At 39.5% G+C, this 23,848-nt stretch overlaps 1 protein-coding gene across 3 annotated transcripts in view; it reads left to right on the top strand.

Moving 5' to 3' along the window:
• PLEKHM3 (pleckstrin homology domain containing M3) overlaps positions 1 to 23,848 on the top strand; it is a 174,121-nt gene that overhangs the window by 86,883 nt on the left and 63,390 nt on the right. For all 3 annotated transcript variants that reach the window (XR_005985002.1, XM_041737121.1, XM_041737120.1), the window contains exon 6: positions 13,728 to 13,791. Coding sequence is in view for 2 of the 3 variants with exons in the window: in XM_041737121.1 (XP_041593055.1) it covers positions 13,728 to 13,791 (64 nt within the window). In the remaining variant the exon portion in view is untranslated. The remainder of the gene's footprint in view (positions 1 to 13,727; positions 13,792 to 23,848) is intronic.

Here is a 23,848-nt window from a genome sequence, read left to right as displayed (position 1 = left end):
TTTCTTCAGAGATCTTATTTAGCAAATTATATAACAATATCAGCAGGCTAAAAGGTGGCTACAGACTGCAAAAGACAGTATCCTTTAAAACTAAACAGATTAATAAACTGTGAAAAAGGAATCCTGGCAAGTTATGTATTAATTTTTTTCTTATTCTGAGAGGAAATAAACACACAGAAATGATCTAAAAATCATTTTCTAAAAAAAATAATAAATAAAATCATTTTCTAGAGAACAAAAAAATAAAACTCCGTGCAGTTAGATAAATGTTATGTTCTTGGAATTGTTAAAAAATACTATAAGACTTTTCAGCTAGGATCTATAACTGTGATACATAGAATAATCACAACCAAAATTACTTCCCAGATATTCCTACTAAGGCTTTGGATTGTTACTGAGAAACTTAACACAATTTTTCAATGAGCAGGTAAAAGAGGCCCTGATTTCCCATAACTATCTGTCAAGATATGTCTGATGCAATCTTGCTACTTTTTCCACCAATGGGATTAACAAAATGAAGCATCTAGAGAAATGATTGAAGCTTGTTTCTTCCACATGGGTTGCTATCAAAATATCCGCCTTTGATTTAAAATTGTTTTTCCATTAGCTGGGAGCATGGCTAGACATATGATTCCTGTCCACGTTCAGCCTAATGTAACGATTGCAGGAAGAGTTTGCAGCTCATATCAAGAACACCAAATTGCATCTCCCTGGGGATGTTTCACGGTGCTAAAATCACATTACCGATTTCAGTGTGGGTGCTACACAGCCCTCTCAACATAGTGCAAATTACCCAACCTAGAGCACATATTCTTGGAAAACACAATAATGCTACATGAATAAATGGTTTCCTTTTTTAAATTATTCTTTATGCACTTCTATCCATATTCTTCGTTTAGACTATTATGACTTAGAGTCAAAGTTGGAGGTTTTCTGTGGTGGTGGTGGTGGGGTGTGTGTGTGTGCGTTGTGTGTGTAGATGGGTCTTTTCTTTAAAACCTATTTCTTACATGTGCTAACATTTCCATTACAAACTTTTTCACATTTTTAAAAAAAGATTTTAGTTACGTATTTGACAGAGAGAGTGCAAGCACAAGCAGGGGGAGCAGCAGAGGGAGAGGAAGAAGCAGACTCCTCTTTGAGCAGGGAACTTGACTCAAGGCTCAATCCCACAACCCTGGGATCATGACCCCAGAGGAAGGCAGACACCCAATCAACACAGCCACCCAGGCACCCCCTTTCTTCAAATATTAATCACTGGTTTTTAAATGCCAGGTGTGCACCTCCAAGAACTGAGCTTCAGGGAAATGGTGATATTATTAAATCTTTCAAAATCCTGCAAAGCATTTACTTACTTCAGAGTCTGACCTAGTGCCTCTTCTCTCATGAGCATCAGAATTTGGTGGGAGCTGAAGTAAAGACCTCAGAAATCAGTTGGGTTAAATGAGTCTTGATTTTTTTTGACTCAGTGTCCTAAGTACAAAATGGAATGAGGACCACTACCTTTTTTATAAAGACTGTTGCCTTTGATTTCATAGGCAATTATCTCTGCATTTTAACCCCAAGTACCAGCTGCATAACATAAGGACTCTGAATCATATATGATGTTTTTTTAATTTTCATCTTTTCTCATCTTTCTCATTCAAGCAAGTTACCTTCTTGGTGTGTCAGGCAATTCTGAAGATGGTAAAATAGAAAACTTTGGCATTAGAAATGATTGTGCTTCTTGGTTTCCATCATTCCTTAGCAAGCTTCTTTATTGGTCTTTGGTATCAGAGAACTTGATAGTGCTACCTGCCAGTAATGTGATTTGCCCTGATGGGTGACTAAAGTTGTGGAGTTGACACTCCTTAATACATTTGTCTTTGGGCTCTGATGTCAGGACTGACCAGATGAACTTGCATTGGCACGGACAGGGCTGTTCCCATAGTTGGCTTGCTGGAGAAATGTTGTCAGATCTGATGGTTAATAGCCTGGCAGTGCAATAAGGTCATTTAATCACAGAAAACCTTAAACACAGCAGCCTTGTCAGAAAGCAAAAAGCAGTACCCTTCTGTAGCAAAAATCATGTTTACCAAAGAATGGCTAAATTAGATTACTTTCAGGTAGTTTGGAGCCTTTTGGTTCCCAGTAGGTACCCCCCTTAAAGGGAACATTGGAAAAATTAGTAACTACCTTTTATATAACATTGTAGTGGAAACCTGAAGCAATTTAGTTAAGAAAATACAGGAGACGTGTGTGTTTGTGTGTGTGCACGCATATGTGTGCAAATAGGTGTATTTAAAGACCTTCCTGCTCGGTCCGCACCGCATTTTCTCTAAGCCATTCCAAGGCCAGGCTGTCAGTTATCCCTACTTTTGTATCTATAGGTTCTCTTATACTAGCACCTTCATTTTAGCATATAAATATGCTACTAAACAATCAATGGATTGTGAAGAAACCAAAGAGGAAATTTAAAGGTTACCTTGAGACAAATGAAATTAGAAACAACATCCTAGAATCTAGGGGACCCAGCAAAAGTAGTTGCAAACAGAAAGTTCATAGCAATACAGGCCTATCACAAGAAACAGAATTTCAAATAGTCTAACCTTACAGCTAAAGGAACTAGAAAAAGAGGAACAAGCAAAACCCAATTTAATGGAAGGAAATAATAATGAAATAGAGACAAAAAAAAAAAAAAAAACGATAAAAAAGTCAATGAAACTAAGAGTTGGTTCTTTGAAAAGATAAAAATGATAAACCTTTAGCCAGACTCATCAAGAATAAAAGGAAAGGGCTCAAATAAGTAAAATCAAAAATGAGAGAAGTTATAATCAACACTAGAGGAATACAAAGGATTATAAAAGACTAATATGAACAATAAATTGGATAGCTAGAGAAATAGATGAATTCCTAGAAATGTATCATCTTCCAAGACTGAATCAGGAAGAAATAGAAAATCTGAACAGACCATTGCTAGCATTGCTAGTAGTGAAATTCAAACAGTAATTTTAAAACTTCTCAGCAAACAAAAGTCCAGGACCAGAAGGCTTCACAACAGGTGAATTTCACCAGATATTTAAAGTAGAGTAAATACCTGTTCTTTTCAAAATATTCCCAAAATATTCCAAAAAATTTCAGAGGAAGAAATGCTTCCAAATTCATTCTACAATGCCAGCATTATCCTGCTACCAAACCAAAGACACTACTTCCCCCCCACACACACACACACAAAAAAAGGATTTACAGATCAATAGCTCTGATAAAGATAGATGCAGAAATCTTTGGTGAAATTTTAGCAAACCAAAGCCAACAATACATTAAAAAGGTCATATACCACAGGCAAGTGGGATTTATTCCTGGGATACAAGGAGGGTTTATTTTATTTTTTTTAAAGATTTATTTATGATAGAGATAGACACAGAGAGAGAGAGTCAGAGACACAGGAGGAGGGAGAAGCAGGCTCCACGCTGGGAGCCCGATGTGGGACTTGATCCCAGGACTCCAGGATCGTGCCCTGGGCCAAAGGCAGGCGCTAAACCGCTGAGCCATCCAGGGATCCCCCACAAGGAGGGTTTACTATCCACAAAATCAATCTGATACAGCACATTAACAAGAGAAGGGTAATAATCATATGGTCATCTCAACAGATGCAGAAAAAGCATTAGACAAAATTCATCCATTTATGATAAAAACTCTCAAAGTGGGTATAGAGGGAACATACGTCAACATAAAGTCCATATATATAACAAATCCATAGCTAACATCATACTCAATGGTGAAAAGCTGAAAGCTTTTCCTCTAAGATCAAGCACAAGACAAAGATGCCCACTTTTACCACTTTTATTCAATGTTGTATTGGAAGTTTTAGTTACAGCAGTCACACAAAAAAAAGGGAAAGAAAAGGTATCCAGATTGGAACAGGGGAAGTAAAACTGTGACTGTTACTATATATAGAAGACCCTAAAGACTCCACTAAAACCTGTTAGAATAGGGGCGCCTGAGTGGCTTAGCCAGTTGAGTATCTGACTTTTGATTTCAGCTCAGGTCATGATGTGGGGCTCCAGGGATCAAGCCCCATATTGGGCTCCAACCTCAGGGGGGAGTTTGCTTTCCTCCCTCTTTTTCTGCTCCTCCCCTTGCTCTTGGTCTCTCTTTCTCTTAAATAAATAAATCTTAAAAAAAAAAAAAAACTTAAATTAATTTGGTACAGTTGCAGCATACAAAAATAATATATAGAAATCTGTTGGAATGTTTATACACTAACAGAGAAATTAGGAGAACAATCCCATTTACAAGTGTATCAAGAATAAAATACCTAGGAATAAATTTAACCAAGGTGAAAAACCCCAATGAAAAAAATGGAAGAAAAATAAATAGAAGAATATACCATGTTCACAGTTTGAAAGAATATTGTTAAAATATCCATATTACCCAAGGTAGTCTACAGATTCAGTGCGACCCCTATCAAAATACCAATAGCATTTTTCACAGAACTAGAACAAGTAAACATAAAATATGTATGGAACCGGCGAAGACCTTGAATAGCAAAAACAATCTTGAGATATCATGCCTCCTGATTTCAAGCTATATTATAAAGCCATAGCAATCAAACAGGATGGTATTGACACAAAAACAAATCAATAAAACAGAATAGAGAGCCCAGAAATAAACCCATTTACATGGTCAAGTAACTACAACAAAGAAAGCAAGAATATACAATGGGGAAAAGACAGTCTCAATAAACAGTGCTGGGAAAATTAGACCACCTTCTTAAACTATATACCAAAAATAAACAAAATGAATTAAAGACTTAAATGTAGGACCTAAAACCATAAAACTTCTAGAAGAAAACAGGCAGTAAACTTTTGTACATCACTCTTTGCAATTTTTTTGGATGTTTCCTCAGGGAAGGATGAAAGCAAAAATAAACAGTATCAAACAAAAAGCTTTTGCCCAAGAAAGAAAACTATCAATAAAATGAAAAGGTAACCTACTGAACAGGAGAAGATACTTACAAATGATAAGGTATTAATATCCAAAATATATTTTAAAAACCTGATTAAAAAATGGGCAGAGGACCTAAAATAAACATCTTCTTCAAAGAAAACATACAGTCAACAGACACATGAAAAGATACTCAGCATCACTGATCATCAGGGAAATGCAAACCAAAGCCATAGTAAGATATGGCCTCCCTTGCAGAAGAGCTAGTATCAATAGGAGAAATGAAATGTTAGTGAAGATGTAGGAATAAAAGGCTCCCTTATGCACTGTTTGTGGGAATATACTTGATGCAACCACTATGGAAAACAGTATAAAAATTCCTCCAAAAATTAAAAATAGAACAAAAACCATATCGAGCAATTCCACTTCGGGATTTATCTAAATAAAATGAAAATACTAACACAGAAAGATATGTACCCCTATGTTCATTGCAGCATTATTTACAGTAGCCAAGATATGGAAACAGCCTATGTGTCTGTCAGTGAATGAATGAATAAAGAAACTGTGATGTGGGAATTCCTGGGTGGCGCAGCGGTTTAGCACCTGCCTTTGGCCCAGGGCGCGATCCTGGAGTCCCGGGATCGAGTCCCACATCGGGCTCCCGGCATGGAGCCTGCTTCTCCCTCCTCCTGTGTCTCTGCCTCTCTCTCTCTCTCTCTCTCTCTCTCTCTCTCTCATAAATAAATGAATAAATCTTAAAAAAAAAAAAAAAAAAAGAAAAGAAACTGTGATGTGAGTGTGCATGGAATATTACTCGGCCATAATCTGATTTCAAAAATTAAATCTTGCCATTTGTAACAACACAGATGGATATAGCGGGTGCTATGCTAAGTGAAATAAGTCAGAGAAAGACAAGTACTATAGGATTTCACTTATATGTAGAATCTAGGAAACAAAACATGAATAAACAAAAAATGGAAAAAGACCCAAATAATAAATTGGTGGTTGCTAGAGGAGGTGAGTAAAGGATGGGTGAAATAGGTGAAGAGGATTAAGAGGTACAGACTTCCAGTTATAAAAAAAGTCACAGAGAATGTATAGTGTAGGGAATACAGTTAACATTGTAATACCTATGTATGGTGACAAATGGTAACTAGACCCACGGTATTTATTTTGTGATATATATCATGTTGAATCACTTTGCTGTACACCTGAAACTAATGTTAACTACAATTGAAAAGTATTTAAATTGAAATAATACATTTTCTTTTCTTTCTTTCTTTCTTTCTTTTTCTTTCTTTCTTTCTTTTTTTTTTTTTAAAGGATCCCTTCTTAGTCCTACATCCGTTTTTAGCCATGGCCTAATTTCTCTCCTTTCTTAAAGGGTAACTTCTTCAAAGAGTAATCCATGGTCCTCTACCCCTCTGCAGTCTGGCTTCTGGCTTCCTACCCTGAAATCGTCCTGTCCAACATTACTAATGATTCCCATTTGCCAAATCCAGCAGAGACTTTTTAGGCTTTGTGACGGTCTCACTCATATTATTTGACCTCTCCACTGCCTTGGATGCCAGTGACCCTCTTTTTCTTCTTGAAATTCTCTCCTTCTTTGACTTCACTGAAGCTGGCTTTTCTGCTTTTTTCCCCTCTAATCAGCTGCTCTTCCCAGTCTTCCTTCATCTACTCCCTAAATAATACTGTTCTGCCAGAGTCATCTTTTCTCTTTTTCTAAGATGTGCTGTCCTGGGTTGGGACTCATTTTCATGGCTCCACTTAACACCTGTAGGGCACACAGATCTCCTGCCTGGACTCATGGATGACTTTACCTGGACATTCTACAGACGGTTCCAGTCTTCTGCCCCAACTGAACTCCCTGCTCCCCAAAGACAATTCCTCTTCCTTATTCCCTATGCCAGTAAATGGAACTGCCATTTTCCTACTACCTAGCTGGAAAAAACAAATGATCCCAAGCTCCCTGTCTGGCCTTTACTTCCTGTTAGTCATCATCACGTGTGGATTCTGCTATAGAAATCTATCTCATGGTAGGCCCATTTTCTACTATCCTAGGGTAACCATTTAAATTCTGTTCAGGCCCCATAATTTCTCACCTAATTTACCAAAAAAGTGGTCTGTCTCTTCCCCTGTCTACCTTCTGCTTTCATTGTTAAGTGACAGATCTAACCACGTTATGCTACACTTCTGTGGCACCCCATCTCTTTTGAGGTAGGTGCTTAATTAGCAAGGCATACAAGGCCTCTTATGTCTGGCTATATGTTGCCTTTCTAAGCTCATAGCCTGCAGGTCCCCCTTACCATTTGTACACGTGCACAGCTCCTTCATCTGCTCACACAGCCAGTACCCTGAAAGCTCTGTACTCACACTGGCCTCTGAGCTCTCACTCATGCTGTTCCCTCTGCCAGAATACCCCTCCTTCCACTTCTTGAGAGTACCTCTAGGCGGTTCTGGGAGGCCTTTCCTGACCAGGTGCTCTGGAGGCTTCCCTCATCCCTACATGTGTGTCTACAGATCTCAGCACTCTGCATTGTGAACTGGAACTGCTTGTCTACTTGCCTGTTTATCCCACTTATCTGCATATTCTTTGATGTTAAAAAACCATGTCTTCTCCAAAGCTCCAGGACCTCGAACAATGCCTGTCACATATTATGTACTCACCATCTATTTATTGCAATGAAATATATGCAGATTTCAGGTTCTGATTTTAGAGTTTTTACCATCGTGACAAGTCACAGAGGTTGTAAGGCTGTATTTCATTTGCATTAAATTCATTGGGAGATGTGATGATCAGAGGTTATGTTTTCTGACAAAATGCAAATAATCCATTCGTTTATTGAATACGTTAGTAGTAAAATTAATGCTGAGATGACTATCTCAAAGGGATGCCAGGCTTTCTCTCCAAAACATGAATGGTTCCCCCAGCAGCCCCTGAAGTGACTGTGAATTCATGTCTGCATCCCCTGCAGAGTCCTGTCCTGCCTGGTCAGCTCTGTCTGAGGCAGTTTAATGCTACCTGAGCACACATTGGGCCTGCAGATTCTCCACAACCCCTTTTACTACTCAGAGTATAAGGGAAACTCGCCCCTGGATGCTCCTACTCATTTGGTCCATCTAAATAGCTTGGTTGAAAGCGCCAACTTGTACAGCTAAACCACCACAGGGAAAAGCCCATGGCATCACCCAGATGACAAGAGCAGGTGCCTTCCTGGGCTTGACTTTTATGTTCTTATTCACCCTGTGCTTCCCCTGTGGATCTGCCTAAAGATTTTAGTTCAGAGGGTGTCTTGCACAGTTGGTCTACCCTGAAGATGGAAGACAGTGGGAAAGAGGAACAAACTGGTAGCAGGAAATAAGCCTTACATCATCTGGCCCTTTCCTCTGATGGCAGAAGAGTGTGTCCCTACCTCTAAATAGCTGCAAAACATCTTTTTTTATTGACATTAAAAAACATCATGATAAGAGATATATTTTAATACCTCTCAGTCTTCCCTCTCAGGAAACTTATTGTCGTATTTGACTTCAATGCTTTTGTGCTACAATTTCCATCCTTGGGGAAAAGAAAAGCTGATTGGCGTCATCCAGTCTTAAAAGCCTGTGTATTTTATGGCCACCATCGTTATCTCCTGAACGCATCTTCTCCAGACGCACTAAGCACTAAGCTTAGTTCCTTTATCTTTTCTACATTATATTGCATTTTCTAGCTCTTGGTGTCTGGTATGGCTGACCTTATGTAAATTACAGAGGTAGACACGAACGAGTGGTAGAGAGGAGACCATAGATAAGGTGCTTCTGGGGGAGAGGAAACAAACGTGAAATCTATTTATACACAGAAACGTAAATAAATACATAGATAACTTTAGCAGACCGTGCACAAAGTTGGTGAGTTAGTGTGAGAAGAGGAGTTAATTAATGAACAGTGTTTGGAAGCAAGAAGAACCCAGCCTAGTATGGAGAATCTGCAAATTCTCTTTGTTGCTCATCAACTGTGTTCACTGATACATTCATCTACAGCACTTAACACAACACTTGGCTTATTTTACACACCCAGTAATTGTTAACTGGATAACCAACTGGCTGTAATGCTCTAGTAGAAGTATAAAGTATATCAGTATGATTTGGTTTGTAAATTTATACTTATTTTTTTTTTAGTTCCTTGTGCTCTGTTGAAGTTTTAGGATTTTAGAGCAGAAAGAACTAAGTGGCAAAACATCAAGAGAACACTACCCTGCATTTGTTCTTGCTGCAGTCCATTTCAGTGGCTTTCCTTCTCCCATGGTGTCCAGCTGACCTAAGTTTGTACAAAACAGAAGAGGCAGAAGCTAATCTTTAAATAATTTTCCAGCCTACTTACTTGATCCACTCTGTCTCCATTTCTTAGCCCTTCTGCCACATTGCTTTCATGGTACTTTATTTAAGGGATTTCATTATTAAGCAATTGTCGTTGGAAGATTATTCCTCCCACTGAACCATGCTGTGTCCCCATATTAGATTATCCTCCATCACTACCCTAGGTGCCCCACACTAAGACGGTCCTAGGTTTCCTATTCCACACATATGTTCCACACAGACTTAGCTGAAAGACTGAAAGCTAGCTGTTAGGCCAGTGGTTCTGAACCTTTGCTGCACTAATCACCAGGAGAGGTTTTGTTTTGTTTTAACACTGATTTCTGGGTTCTACCCATGCTTGTGCCCTGTTATTTTCTAAAAGCTCCCCCATGTGATTTTAATAGGATTGAGATCCAACATGCTAGGCCACTTTAAAAATATATTTCCTGTGCATAAGTCGTAATTCTCAGTTATCAGTTTATATATCTTTTGATATATATGCTTAGTTGACTTAATGCTCCTTGAACTCAGTACTGGGACTATCTTATTCATAATTATCTACCTAGTGCCTGGCACAGTACTTGGTATATAGTGGACAATCATAAACATTAATTAAATAAATTGGTTGTTTCTTTCCTTTAGGGTACAAGAAAATTGCATAGTAGTACATAAGAGAGAAAAAAAATGCTAGCAAGCACCATGAGTTTTGTTTGGGGAGTGTATGTGTGTTGGGGAAAAGGGGAGGGTTATAACCATCAACACTTTGGTACCTATCTGCTTCTCCATAATCCATTGTTTTTTCCTATTTACTGTCATTTACCCAGATGCTGTGAACTGACAGCAGCTAAAGATATTAGACTTTATCAGGGACTCCCAATTTGAAATATTTTATTCCATTATTCTCATCTGTATCTATGTACTAAAATTCATCACTATATATGTAAAAGGATAATTCATTAATGTGATATTCAACATCACTGTCCCCATTAATGAAAGCCATAGAAGCTATTAAACAAAGACACACAGGTTGCCATACCAATCAATTTTCTCGACTCCAAAATCTATTAATTTAGGCACAGAACTGGAAAGATATTTAAAGACACTGTATTCATTCATCTTTATTAAACAGTGAAGAAGCTGAAGTTAGACGGATTTAGGACTTGCCTGAGATGACACAGCTTGTAAGGAATACAGCTAGTGCAAGAAACCTGATACTCTAGCCCTCAAGCCTGGGTCACTAGCACCTTGATTACAGTAGAATCAAAGATTAGGATACATTCCTAGAGAACATGCAGTCTTCCAAGACTGAATCAAGAAGAAATAGAAAATCTGAACAGACCAACTACTAATAATGAAATTGAATCAGTAATCAAAAAACCGCCAACAAATAATAAAAATCCAGTACCAGATGACTTTATAGGTGAATTCTACCAAACATTGAAGAAGAGCTAACACCTATGCCTCTCAAACTATTCCCAAAAAATTGAAGAGAAGGAGCACTTCCAAATGTATTCTAGGAGGCTAGCATTATCTTAATACCAAAACCAGACAAAGACATTCCAGAAGAAAAAATTACAGGCCAATGTTGCTGATGAACATACATGCAGGTGTCCTCAACAAACTATTAGCAAACCAAATTCAATTATACATTGAAGTTGAAAGGATCATTGACAGTGATCAAGTGGAATTTATTCCAGAAATGCAGGATGGTTCAATATCTACAAACTCAAAATAATATACCACAATAACAGAAAGAAGGGTAAGAATTATATAATCATCTCAGTAAATGCAGAAAAAGCATGACAAAATTAAACATCTACTTATGGTAAAAAGTCAGCAAAGTAGGTACAGAGGGAACATACCTCACCATAAGGCTGGCCATATATGACAGACCCACAAATAATATACTCAATGGTAAAAAGCTAAAATCTTTTCCAAGATCAGGCATAGGACAAAGATGCCCACTCTTACCACTTATATTCAACATAGTATTGGAAATCCTAGCTATAATAGTCATTTAAAGAAAAATAAATAAAAGGCATCCAAACTGGAAAAGAGGAAATAAAACTATTTGCAAATAACATGACACTATATATGGAAAACTCTAAAGACTCCACTAAAAAACTATTAGAATACATGAACTCAATACTATTGCATGATACAAAATTAATATACAGAAATCTCTTGCATTTTTATACACTAATAAAACTATCAGAAATTAGGAAAACAATCACATTTACAATTGCCTCAAGGAGAATAAAATACCTAGAAATAAATTTAATTGAGGAAATGAAAGACCTGTACTTTGAAAACTGTAAAACACTGATGAAAGAAATTGAAGATGACACAAATAAATGGACAGACATACATACCATGGATTGGAAGAAATCTACTAGCTACAATCTACAGATTCAGTGGGATCCCTATGAAAATACTAATGGAATTTTTCACAGAACTAGTACAAATTATCCTAATGTTTATATGGAACTACAAAAGACCCTGAAGAGCCGAAGCAATCTTGAGAAGAGCAAAGCAGAAGGTATTACGCCCCAATCTCCCACTATACTACAAAGCTATTGTAATCAAAATACTATGGCAGTGGCACAAAAACAAACACATTAATTAATGAACAGACTAGAAAGTCCAGAAATAAACCCATGCTCATATGTTCAGTTAATGCCCAACAAAGGAGGCAAGAGTATACAATGAGGAAAAGATAATCTCTTCAATAAATGGTGTTGGGGAAACTGGACAACTACATGCAAAAGAATAAAGTTGAACCTTTTTTTTTTTTTTTTTTTTAAAGAATTTATTTATTTGACAGAGAGAGCGAGCGAGCAAAAGCAGGGGGAAGTGGAGGAGGGAGAAGAAGGCTTTCCCCTGAGCAGGGAGCCCAATGTGAGGCTCCATCCCAGGACTCTGGGATCATGACCTGAGCTGAAGGCAGACACTTAACTGACCAAGTGTCCCTCGATCATTTTCTTATATACAAAATAAACTCAAAATGGAGTAAAGTCTTAAATGTAGACCTGAAACCATGGAAGTCCTTGAAGAAAATATAGGCAGTAGGTTCTCAGATGTAGGTCTTAGCAATATTTCTTTGGATCTGTCTTCTCAGGCAAGGGCACCAAAAGCAAAAAAAAAAACCCAAATGGGACAACATTAGAGTAAAAAGCTTTTGTACAGTGAAGAAAACCATCAACAAAAAGGAAAGGTAACCTACTGAATGAGAAAAGATATTTGCAAATAACATAACTGATAAAGGGTTAATATCCAAAATATATAAAGAACTCACAGCCGAATATCATAAAAACAAACCAATTTAAAAAATAGGCAGAGGATCTGAAGACATTTCTCCAAAGAGGGCCAAGAGACACACAAAAAGATGCTCAACATCACTAATTATCAGGGAAATGTAAATGAAAATCAAATGACACCTATCAGACTGGCTGGTATCAAAAAGACAAGTAACAAATATTGGTGAGGATGTGGGAAAAGAGAATCCTTCTACACTACCGATAGCAATGTAATTTGTTACAGTCGCCATGGAAAATAGTATGGAGGTTCCTCAAAAAAAATTAAAAATATGTGATCCAGCAACTCTACTTTTGGGTATTTATCCACAGAAAAACTAACTTGAAAAGAATATGCAGCCTTATATTCATTGCAGTATTATTTATAATAGGCAGGAGAGGAAAGCAACCCAAATGCCAATCTTTGGATGAATGGATAATGAAGAGGTAGTGTACACATACGATGGAATATTACCCAGCCATAATAAAAGAATGAAACTTTCATTTGCAACAAAATGGATGGACCTAGAGGTATAATACTAAGTGAAATAAGAGAAAGACAAATACCGCATAATTTCACTTATGTGTGGAACCTTAAAAAGCAAACAAAATATAACAGAAACAGACTCATAGATACAGAGAGTAATATGGTGGTTGCCGAGGGGGAATGAGGTGGGGTGAGGGGTAACAGAGAGGAAGGGGGATTAAAAGGTACAAACTTCTACTTCTAAGACACAGTGATACAATGTACAGCACAGGGAATAAAGTTAATAATATACAACAACTTTGTATGATGATAGATGGTAGGTAGACTTATCATGGTGGTCACTTCATTTCATCATGTATATAACTGTTCTAGCACTTTGCTGAATACTTGAAACTACCAGAATGCTGTATGTCATCTACACTTGGGTTAAAACAACAGAACAGAGCATTACTCCTTTTTGTCTGGAAATAAACTCATTTAGGAATTAAAAAAAAAAAAAGATCAAACTTTTACTTCCATCTTTGTATGAGAGAGAAAAGGTGTATTGTTAAGAGGTTTCTCAGAGAATTCTGGAAGGAGTATCGGTGGAAAGGGAAGAAGGCAGAGGAAAGGGGTCTTAAATGAGACAAAACTTGTTTTGTGTCAGCACCACAGTTCATTCATGTTTCTGTCCTTGTTTTCAGAATTTTCCCCAGAGAATACCTCCTTCAACAGATCCACCTGTATTCCCTCGCTGATCTGCAGCAGGTGAGCTCTCAGAAGGGCCATTTCTGTTTTCTCCCTGGGAAGTTGTCTTTGTTGGTTATGGTCTAGGCACTGAATTCTGCCATCTTTGGGGTAATTTCTTCTCAAGCCCTAATAATTCTACTCAGAATGGGGGGGGGGGGAAGCCTTGCTATATAGAGATAGTATGGGACACTAAGAATGTTGGCAAGGATGTACGGAGAAACTGGAGCTCTCATACGTTATTGGTGGGAATGTAAAGTGGTACAGCCACTTTGGAAAACTGTTTGGTGGTCCCTCAAAAAGTTGAATAGTGTTACCATGTGAACCAGCAGTTAGTTCCTCTCCTAGGATATACCCAAGAGAATCAAAAACTTGTGTCCACGAAAAACTTATACACATTCAGAGCAGCATTACTTGTAATAGCCAAAGAGTAAAGCAACCAATGCTCATCAACTGATGAACACAAAATGTTGTATATCCACACAGTGAATATTATCTGACCATAAAAAGGAGCAAAGTACTGATGCATGCTACAACATGGGTAAACCTTGAAAGCCTCCTGCCGAAAGAAGCCAGACAGAAAAGAATATATCTTTTCCGACAGTGTTTATTTATTTTTTTGAAGATTTTATTTATTTATTCATGAGAGACACAGAGAGAGAGGCAGAGACACAGGCAGAGGGAGAAGCAGGCTCCATGCAGGGAGCCTGATGTAGGTAGGACTCAATCCCGGGTCTCCAGGATCACACCCTGGGCTGAAGGCAGGCGGCGCTAAACTGCTGAGCCACCTGGGCTGCCCTTGACATGGTTTAAATGAAATGTCCAAAATAGGCAAACTCATGGAGCCAGAAAATAGAGGAGGGGTTACCAGCACCTGGGAAGAGCAAGGGACTGAGGGGTGACTGCTCATGGCCCGGAGTTTCCTTTGTAGCTGCTGAAAATGTTCTGGAATTATGGAAGTGATGGTTGCACAACTGTGTGAATATACCACAACCCACTGAACTGTATACTTGAGAAGAGTGAATTTTATGGCATGTGAATTACATCTCAATAAAAAATTGTACAAGGAAAAAAAAGATCTAAAAGGCATTGCCTCAAGGAAACTCTGACTTGTGCTTAGGTCAAACAGTTGGAGGACTTTAAAGTTTAATAAAACATAAGGAAGCATATGAGAGTCAAAAACCATCTTTTAAAACTTTTCCTAGTTCTTGTCCTTTTAATAATTGACCAAGTTAGCAACCAGGAAGAAAACCAAGATTTTGTCTGTTCAACCCAAAGTTCTGAATATGGTAAGCTTCAGTTAATCATTTAAATCAACAACTCACTCCCTCAGAAGCTTTTAGACACTAACTGAAAGCAGAACTTCCCATATATCTATTCTTTCTAGAGTCAAAATTTTTAAAAATAATTAATTGTGACAGCTTTCGGAGCATTTCAAACTGCACCAATTCTGTTCTGTTTGTTGTTTTCCTCACTGGTTGCGTTACCCAGGGAAAAGAGGTCAACTAAAAAGCTGTTCAGATCCTTCAGTCATTTTCCAAGACTTTAAATTACTTTGTGTGTGTGTTCTTTAAAAGACTTTATATTTACTTATTCATGAGACACAGAGAGAGAAACAGAGACACAGGCCGAGAGAGAAGCAGGCTCCATGCAGGGAGCCCAACATGGGGCTCAATCCCAGGACCCCAGGATCATGCCCTGAGTGGAAGGCAGATGCTCAACCACTGAGCCACCCAGGCGTCCCTGCTGTTGCTTTTTAACTTAAAGACTTTTGTGTTTTCTTTGTATACCCTAAGGGAGGAAAGTTATTTTAAAGCATTTATTTTTAGAGCATTTAGTTGGAAAGGTCCAAGATAATGGTTTTAATTTCCATGCATGCATCTAATTGAACCTGTTTGCACACATCAGCTCCTCTCACTTCTTCAGTCCTGCAGACCCTTTACTACATAATCAAGCAGTAGTGATCTGCTGGCTAGGGTGGGAAAAGGTATATTTTTAATTACCATTGCCCAGTGGCATGCAAGGAGGAAAATCAATCAAAATACCCATTATTCACTTAGCTATTTTCCAGGACTCTACCTGACTGTAGTATCTGAGGACCCACTTGAGAAGTATGTTTAAAGGCATGCATATATATATAAAAAAAAAAAAAAAAAGGCATGCATATAGTCTTGTAAGGGTGCTTTAGAAAAACAATGGGTGGGGTCCAACGTGAGTACTCTTTGAGGAAGCCTTTCAAAAATGAATTTTGATACCAGATGAAGAGAAAAATTTCAGAGAAATTCCATATTCATTTTAGGGTGTCAAAGCAGTATATCCATTTCACATGATAAAACCTGCTTTTTAAAGCTTTCCTGAGCCTTGCAGACTTTTTCTCCCCCTTGTAATAACCAAACCACTATGTCACGCAGCTTACTTAAGTCAGTGACAGCAGTATTCCTGGTGGGCCAGACCATTAGCCCCTGGAGCCCCGTAAGCAGCTTAATCAGTTTTCAGCCTCAGTAGTAAAGTGATAGAGACAATCAGGAGCAGCTCATCAAACTCCCTGGGGCGGCGGGGGGGGGGGGGGGGGGGGTGGACCAGCTAGAGCTCTGTGCATCCATTTAATACGCAACAGCTCACTCTAACCTGGTCCTTTGTGCATGGTTTTAAGATCCCCAAACTTATCATATTTAGAGGAAGTTTAATTCAATTACTTTTTCTGCCTGAGGTGGTTTAAATTGAATTTAGCTTTTGATCTGTCTGCATCTAGGCTATCAGTACTGAAAGGCCCCTCCACCTCAATTTCCCTTGGTTTCTGAGTAAATTTCAGGCATGTTTTCTGAATCTCAGTTGTTCTTGTGAGTACGTAAGAAGGGAACACAAGGGAGAAAACATAGAGTGTGTCGAGGACAGCAGGCAATCCGACCTAACTGATGGAGCCAGCTGCCAGCCCTATTTTGGCCTATGTCTGGTTTCTTGGTCATCCTGTGTCACGTCAGCTTCAGGAGTTTCAGAGTAGGTTATTTCCCCCCATTTCATTATCCTTCACACTCCTAAAATAAAGATCTCTATAAAAGCAGATCACATAAAATAACTATAGAAAAATGATTTTCAGTTTACAAGTTTTGCAGATGAGTAGAAGATAAACTAAAGTAACTGAAGAGTTCTAGATCTTGAATAATGATAATATAAATATCCTTCCTAAAGGCATAGGTTGCTTTCTACAAATTCCTCTTAATTTGGTTTTATCCATTCACTTTTATTTCAAAAACAAAATGTGGACATCTCCCTCTCCAAAAATCAAAAAAGTTAAGAACTTAATAAACACGGTAAAGGAGGACACTTAAAATTTAAGGATATATAATCTTAAGTAATACACAAAACACTAGTAATACCTAAGATAAAGATGCTAAAAGAATTCTGATAACCGGGATGCCTGGGTGGCTCAGTGATTGAGCATCTGCCTTTGGCTCACGGCGTGATCCTAAAGTCCTGGGATCGAGTCCCACATCGAACTCCCTACAAAGAGCCTGCTTCTCCTTCTGCCTATGTCTCAGCCTCTCTCTCTGTTTCTTATGAATAAATAAAATCTTTAAAAAATAATTCTGATAACCAAAAAATTTGCTCTCTTCTTACATCTCTGTTTTCATTTTTATATTTATCAATCCCAAAGTTTAGGAGATAGGCTCAATTCAACAATTTGGCTAAAGATTTTAAGCTACTGTAATGCTTCTGAAGTTTAATTCAAGACCATTTCCCCCCCACTTCTCATTATTTGAATTTACTGGCCTCCTTGCAGGTGTTCTCCTTTACTCCTGTACACTTGAATATAAGGAAACAAATAATAGCACAGACGGACACTGCTTAGCAAAAGGAACTCCCTCCAGTTGTTCTGAGAGCTGTAGTTGCCTACCCGCTAGCCAGTGAGTGCCAGTTATTGGCAAAATTAGTAGCTTATGCTGGTGCCGAGTTCCTAATTGTCGATTTATTTCACCAGTCATTAAATTGTTTGCTGGGTTTTACTAGTACCTCATAAAGGTAGTAGTTGACCACTATGGTCATTACCTGACTATAATCAGTTGATAGCATTGTAACATGTCACACGTAAGATAGAACCAAGTACTTGTGCCTTGTAGCAGTTCCAAGGAAGGTAAAATATGGGAGCATAGGCTCTTCAAATCCTAGAAACTTGGAGGGGCGGTGACTTGAGCCCGTCATTTCTTCAGTTTAGAATTTCAGGTGAATTTCTGTTCAGCTCATAGATATTGTTAGAAAAAATTATTCAATCCGTGTTCTTTGAATGTAAATCTAACATACTGCTGATTTTTTAAAAAAATAAAATCATATAAACAGAAACTTTCTGGAGGAGGTGTGAATGCAGTGTTTTGTTTTTTTTAACTGAGAGGAGTTCAGTCTAAAGGATTTGGCAGACAAGGATGAAGCCTATATGAATGAATGGACAGTACTGAGGCATGTTTTGAATGGGGAAACTAAGGCACTGCTTTTTAAGAGCTTTCTCCTACATTGATACTTTTAAGAGGGGGAAGTAGAATGGAATTTGTGTCTTGCTATTTTCTGTCTATCCAGCATTATCACAAGTCCACAGGAAGGCTTTAAGATAGGAATACAATGAAAAGATAAGCCCCAATGAGAGAGTAGGAACAATACTAGAACTCTCAGTGCATTAGCTTTCTGTATTAGCTCTCTCCTTTCCCTATAAAGTCTGTGACAAACCATCTCCTTACTTACATTGCTGATAAGAAAATTCCACATTGTACCAGTAGAATACATTAGTATATGTAAGTTAATGTTCAAGAGATCATAGTTGCTCTTAAGGAGCAAATCAGAACCCTGGTTTAATAGCTCATTCCTCAGACGGTGTAAGTGATAAGAGAATTCTTCTCAAGTTCCTTCTACTTGCTGAAAGGAAAGATCACATTTATGTTCTGAATTTTGGCAAGCAGTGCTCTTGTGACAAAACCTAAAATGTATATTAATGACTAAATCTTCTGGTGTTACTCACCTTTAGGGCATATGTAAGCTAAGCATTGAATGATTCCATTTGTATGTGATTCATGAGAAAGGATACTGGATGATCCCACAGGTGAGGCAGCTGGTTAGACTAGCCCCTCCTAGCCACCTGCTCCACCGCCTACCACCTACCTGCCAATACACACACCCATCTTCCAAGGGCCCTAAATTTTCCAAACTAGATCCTACCTTCAAGTTAAGGCAATTTAGATTCCAGTAATACAAAATATTACCTGAGGAGAATAAATTATTTTGGCACAAATTCTTTCATCTTATTAGTAAGTTAAAAGCACGGGATGGTATTCAAGGGGAGATACATTTCAGCAGATATGATGATGAAAGAAGATGGAACAGTCTGGAATGTTGTCTGTACTTACTAACAAGATGTGAATTGGGAATGATGCCAGAGAAGAGGGTCCATAGCACTCGAGCCATGAAGAGAGAGAGGTAAATCAAATGCAGCCTACCTTTCTAGAGTTGCCTAGAATGCTAAAGCAGTAAGCGCTTATGCTAAGCAACTGGGCATGTATTCAATGTATCAACAGATGGATGGATGGATGAATATATATACACACTATCCCAAACGTATTAGCACACACTCTCCCCAAACAAACTAATTTAATGTTAGACCTGAAACAAAACATTAGAAATGCTTCTCTGTAAAACAGCAATGCACAGAATTCTAAAACCAAATAAAATCCATGCTTTTTATACATTGGGATAATGGCATGTTGTTCATTGTTGCAAACTTTCCAAACACTAAACATTCCTGAACAGCTAGCCAACTTTTCAGTTAACTTTTTCACTAGTCCCCCACACCCATATGACTTAGGAGTTGTCATCTCGGTGATCTAAGCATTTGTCAAAATGGTCACCAGAAACAATAACATAAACGGTGGTCCTACCATGAAGGTGATGTAGTGTTTTCTAGCTAGTGAGTACAGTCACCAAAGGCAATGTTTAAGACATTTCGAGGGAACTTTTTAAAAACACACTTTGCTGAATTCTTTGGGAAGTATGTGAGTAATTTTGCATGGCCCTGCCCCACCAAGCAAACAATCAGAGAAAGTTATTCTCTGTGGGCGCTATTCAGAGAGTCAGCAGACAAAGGCCGAGCCTGAGTGGGCACCCAGCACAGCTGCCCTTTCACCGAAGAAGCAACAGGTGATGACCTTTATTCACACAAGGCTGACATCTTTGAATCCACAGTCCACAGGGACACAGCGCCTCGGTGCCCACAACCAAGTCACCAGTCTCCAAGCTTCAGCAGCCTGAGGAACTTGTATTCATAGCCTCTCAGCACCCCTGATCCCTGCTCCATTGTCCACCCCTGCGTTAGCGGGCAGGGTAACTAATTAGGAGCATTCGGATTTAACAAGCAGAAAAACAAAGTGTGACAGCTTGCCTGTGTTGTTCCATGTCCAGGGCCTGTGTCTGCCGCAGCCATCATTGCCTTCAGAAACTTCTGAGGTAATCTGGAGCAAGATAGGAATGAGGCCTCCATTAAAACATCACTAAATCTCTGTTAGCTACTTTAGCCAGAGTTGTTCTAATCAGTGAGTTAGGAAGGAGGAACATAAATTATTGGGGGGGGGGCACAAATCATGCCTTTTTAAATAACCAGATATTTCAAAAGTGAACGTATGTTTCAAGAGTAAAGGGAAGGAACTGAATGTTGTTCTTTGAAGAACTGGCAGGCTGGCACTAGAGCAAATGGAAAGTCACTGTTTCTTAGGAGAGGTGTATCTTGAGTAGGCGCTGAATAGTTCAGGCCTCATGCTCAGTCTTGCAGGACGTTTGACAGCCAGGGGGAAGGGGAAGTGACAACTAATGCTCAGTGCCTGAACTGGAACCTGGGCCTTCTGACTCCTCGGCAGGAGGCCTTCAGTCCTTGGGGTATTGACTATTGATTTATTGGTGTTTTAGTGATAGGGCCAGTTAGCTGAGTGGGTAAAAGCAAGGGTTTAACAAGGTGGTGATACAGATAATTTTTTATGCCAGCTGGTTAGTCTTTTTTGCTCAGAGAACACTTCGTCTGCAGACCTGGGCACGACACCCAGCTATGTCCACAGACGCAGTGAAGGATTGGGGAAGGTGGGCAGGGCAGGGGCTGTGGCACAAACTGTGGGTAGCTGAGCACAATATGTTGCTCTTCTTGGGAATCCGGGGCAGAAAGTGGACCGTATGCTGTAAGTGCTGGATGGAGAGCCACATCCTCCAGGTGAGAAAGAGCTTGGGGGAGATAAGATTCCCAGAAGCCATATGTGAGCCCAAGTGTAAGCATCATGATAATAGATGAGGTGGCAGCCACAGAACTGGGAGGTGCTCAGTCAGTGCCGAAATCACTTTCCTGGAAGCCAGTTTCCCTGGAAGCCCTGCTTCTACTTTGGCTTCCAATCAGCTGGGTTTTTGGTTGTTGTTGATGTGGGGTTTGTATTATTGTTGTTTCCCACTTCTAAAAAAAAGCAGCTAGGATACCGGCAAGGAGAGGGCCTGATTTCAAAGACTTTACTTAAAGATACAGAGTAAGGTGAGTGTCAGTCTTACTATTGGTGGAATCAGACCCTCCCTGCCCAGCCTGCCATTTCACACACAAATGTGGTTAGCCGTTGGGAACAGGCAAGAATGGATTGGCATCAGACCCAATCTATCATGCGGTCAGGGAAATAACTGCCACACCAGTGGTTGCTTAGTGGGGCATAAGTCTGTGCATTAGTTGTCTATTGATATATGACAAATTACTCCCAAACCCAGTAACCTCAAACAAAAGTAAAGCCTTTTCACCCATGGTTTCTGTGGGTCAGGAATTTGAGAATAGTTTAATTGGGCATTTCAGGCTCAGGCCCTGTTAGGTTGTAGTCCAGATGTTGTTTGGGAGAACTCATTGGAAGAAGCCTTATTAACTGGAGCTGGAGCATCTGCTTCCAAGGTGGCTTACTCCCACCTAAAGTTGATGCTGGTCATTGGTGGAGGCCTCTGCTCCTCCTCACATGGGCCCTCGTTGCAGGCTGCCTTGTGAGTGATCTGAAGCTATCCTTTGTAGGTATTTGCCTCTCAAGTCTGACAGCCATCACTTCTGCCACATTCAGTACTTTGGAAATAAATTATAGTTTGCAAAGATGGTTTTAACTACATCTCCCATCCCACATGCCCTCCTTGCAGCATTGTGACTCTGGCATTCCTCCCATCAAGAGGTGGGGGTCTGTGTTCCCTTTCCCTGAATTTGGCTGGGCTTGGAACCGTGGAAGTGATGCTAGGATGCTATGTGGCTTTCAAGGCTGGGTCATAAAAGATGGTACAGCTTCAACCCAGCTGTTCACTCTTGGATGCAGACACCATGTTGTAAGGAACCCCAAACCAGCCCATGCACAGAGACCACAAGGAGAGGTCACATGTAGTCATTCTAGCTGACAGTCATCGTCAACTACTAGGCATGGAGTGAAGATACTTTCAAAGGATTCTCATCTCTAGGATTCCCATCTCTAGATGCAACAGGTATGGAGCAGAGAAAAGCCATCTCCACTATATCCTGCCTAAACTTCTGACCCACAAATTCTGAGAATAAAATGATTGTTTCATACCACTAGTTTCGGGGTATTTTGTTTTGCAGCAGTGGTCACTGAACACCATTAACTGAACTGTTATAAGGCTTCCTGGAGGCTGCGATCTAAGTTAAAATGTGAGGGCCTATAGGCGGAAGCCAGATGGAGGGGAATGGGAAGAGAACTTTCAGGCCTTGATCATTTCAAACCCATCAACAATCTAATCTGCATGTTTCTGTCATGGAGGCAAGCAGGGAAAAGTTTTCATTACTGACTTTGACATTTCTGAAGAACATTCTGTCTGCATGCTTCAGGATTATTTTGATAAATTGTCTCAACAAACATTCATGGAATGAGTATGATGGGATCGCTTTACTTTCCTCAGAAATGAACGTAATAAAAAAAGTCTGTGCAAAAGTCTCCAGGCTAGAGCTACAAAGAACTTGGAGTTTATAATTTTTCTACCTGTGCTGCTGAAACAGGAGTCAAATTCCCAGTCACCAAACCCCTGGCGGGGTGTCTCCTCTCCATTCATTCATTCAGATGTTAAGTACGGGCGCTATGTCCCCAGAGCCATGCTGGCCCTGAAGTTGAAGTAGCTCATTTACTCAGAAAAAGACTACTAATTCTTACTGATTCTGGTCAAACTCCTATACTGTCTGTGCCAAGAACTTCTGGTAGAGGCTGCCCATGACTGTACTTAACCTAATGACATCCTGCAGGACTTTACCCTTGATGCCTCATGCCAGCTACTCTGCCACATTTATAGTTGGTCCTCAAGGGGCCTCAGGGATCAGGTCTAGTCAGGTGTTAAAGGCTAAGGAGGTTTTCACAAAGTTCATTCACTTGATGTTGCTCCAGAGATGGAGCAGGATGGTAGGCTCACAAGACAGCATTAATACACGTGTCTTTGATGAAGTCACTGGTGGCATCAGTTGGTGGCCTGCACTTCCATCTACATTTGGAACTTGTTGCTTTTCAATAATACTGCCCCCATCTTTCCGAGGAAAAAGTGGAAGGCCATCTAGGGCAGCTTCTCTTATTGTTTGTTTTTGAATTTCTGGCTAAATCCTGGTGAACCATCAACACATTTGCTCCTAGAATTTTAAACAAGATTAACATCACTTGTGACAGCAGGGAAGCTCTTTATAGCCCAACAAATCAAGGAGAGGTATAGGGAGCAGCACGAGTCACTCAGAAAGCTGCTGAAGCATTAATAAGCCTGGACTTCTGTTAGCTGTTGAACAGGTTCCTTGTCATTCAGAAATTCACTTTTTTCCTGAAAGCCAGTCATTCATTTATCTATCCATACCAGAAGTGGTAAATGTTGTATTATGTACCAAGCACTTACTGTGCCAGGTACTGGGGACAGGACCGAAAAAGCATAGCGCCTACCTGCCTTCTGAGAACATTCTCTCCTGATTCTGTACTGACATGCCAAACACATCACAGGGGCAGCCTAACCATCCCATTCTGCATTTAAAGGAGACCCATATGGCTTTAGAGCAGGGTCCCTGCAGGGG

Source organism: Vulpes lagopus, chromosome 22, assembly GCF_018345385.1.
Source record: "Vulpes lagopus strain Blue_001 chromosome 22, ASM1834538v1, whole genome shotgun sequence".
Classification (NCBI taxonomy): domain Eukaryota; kingdom Metazoa; phylum Chordata; class Mammalia; order Carnivora; family Canidae; genus Vulpes; species Vulpes lagopus.
Note: the sequence above shows the minus strand (reverse complement) of the source record. Positions and strands in the feature narration are given on the sequence as shown.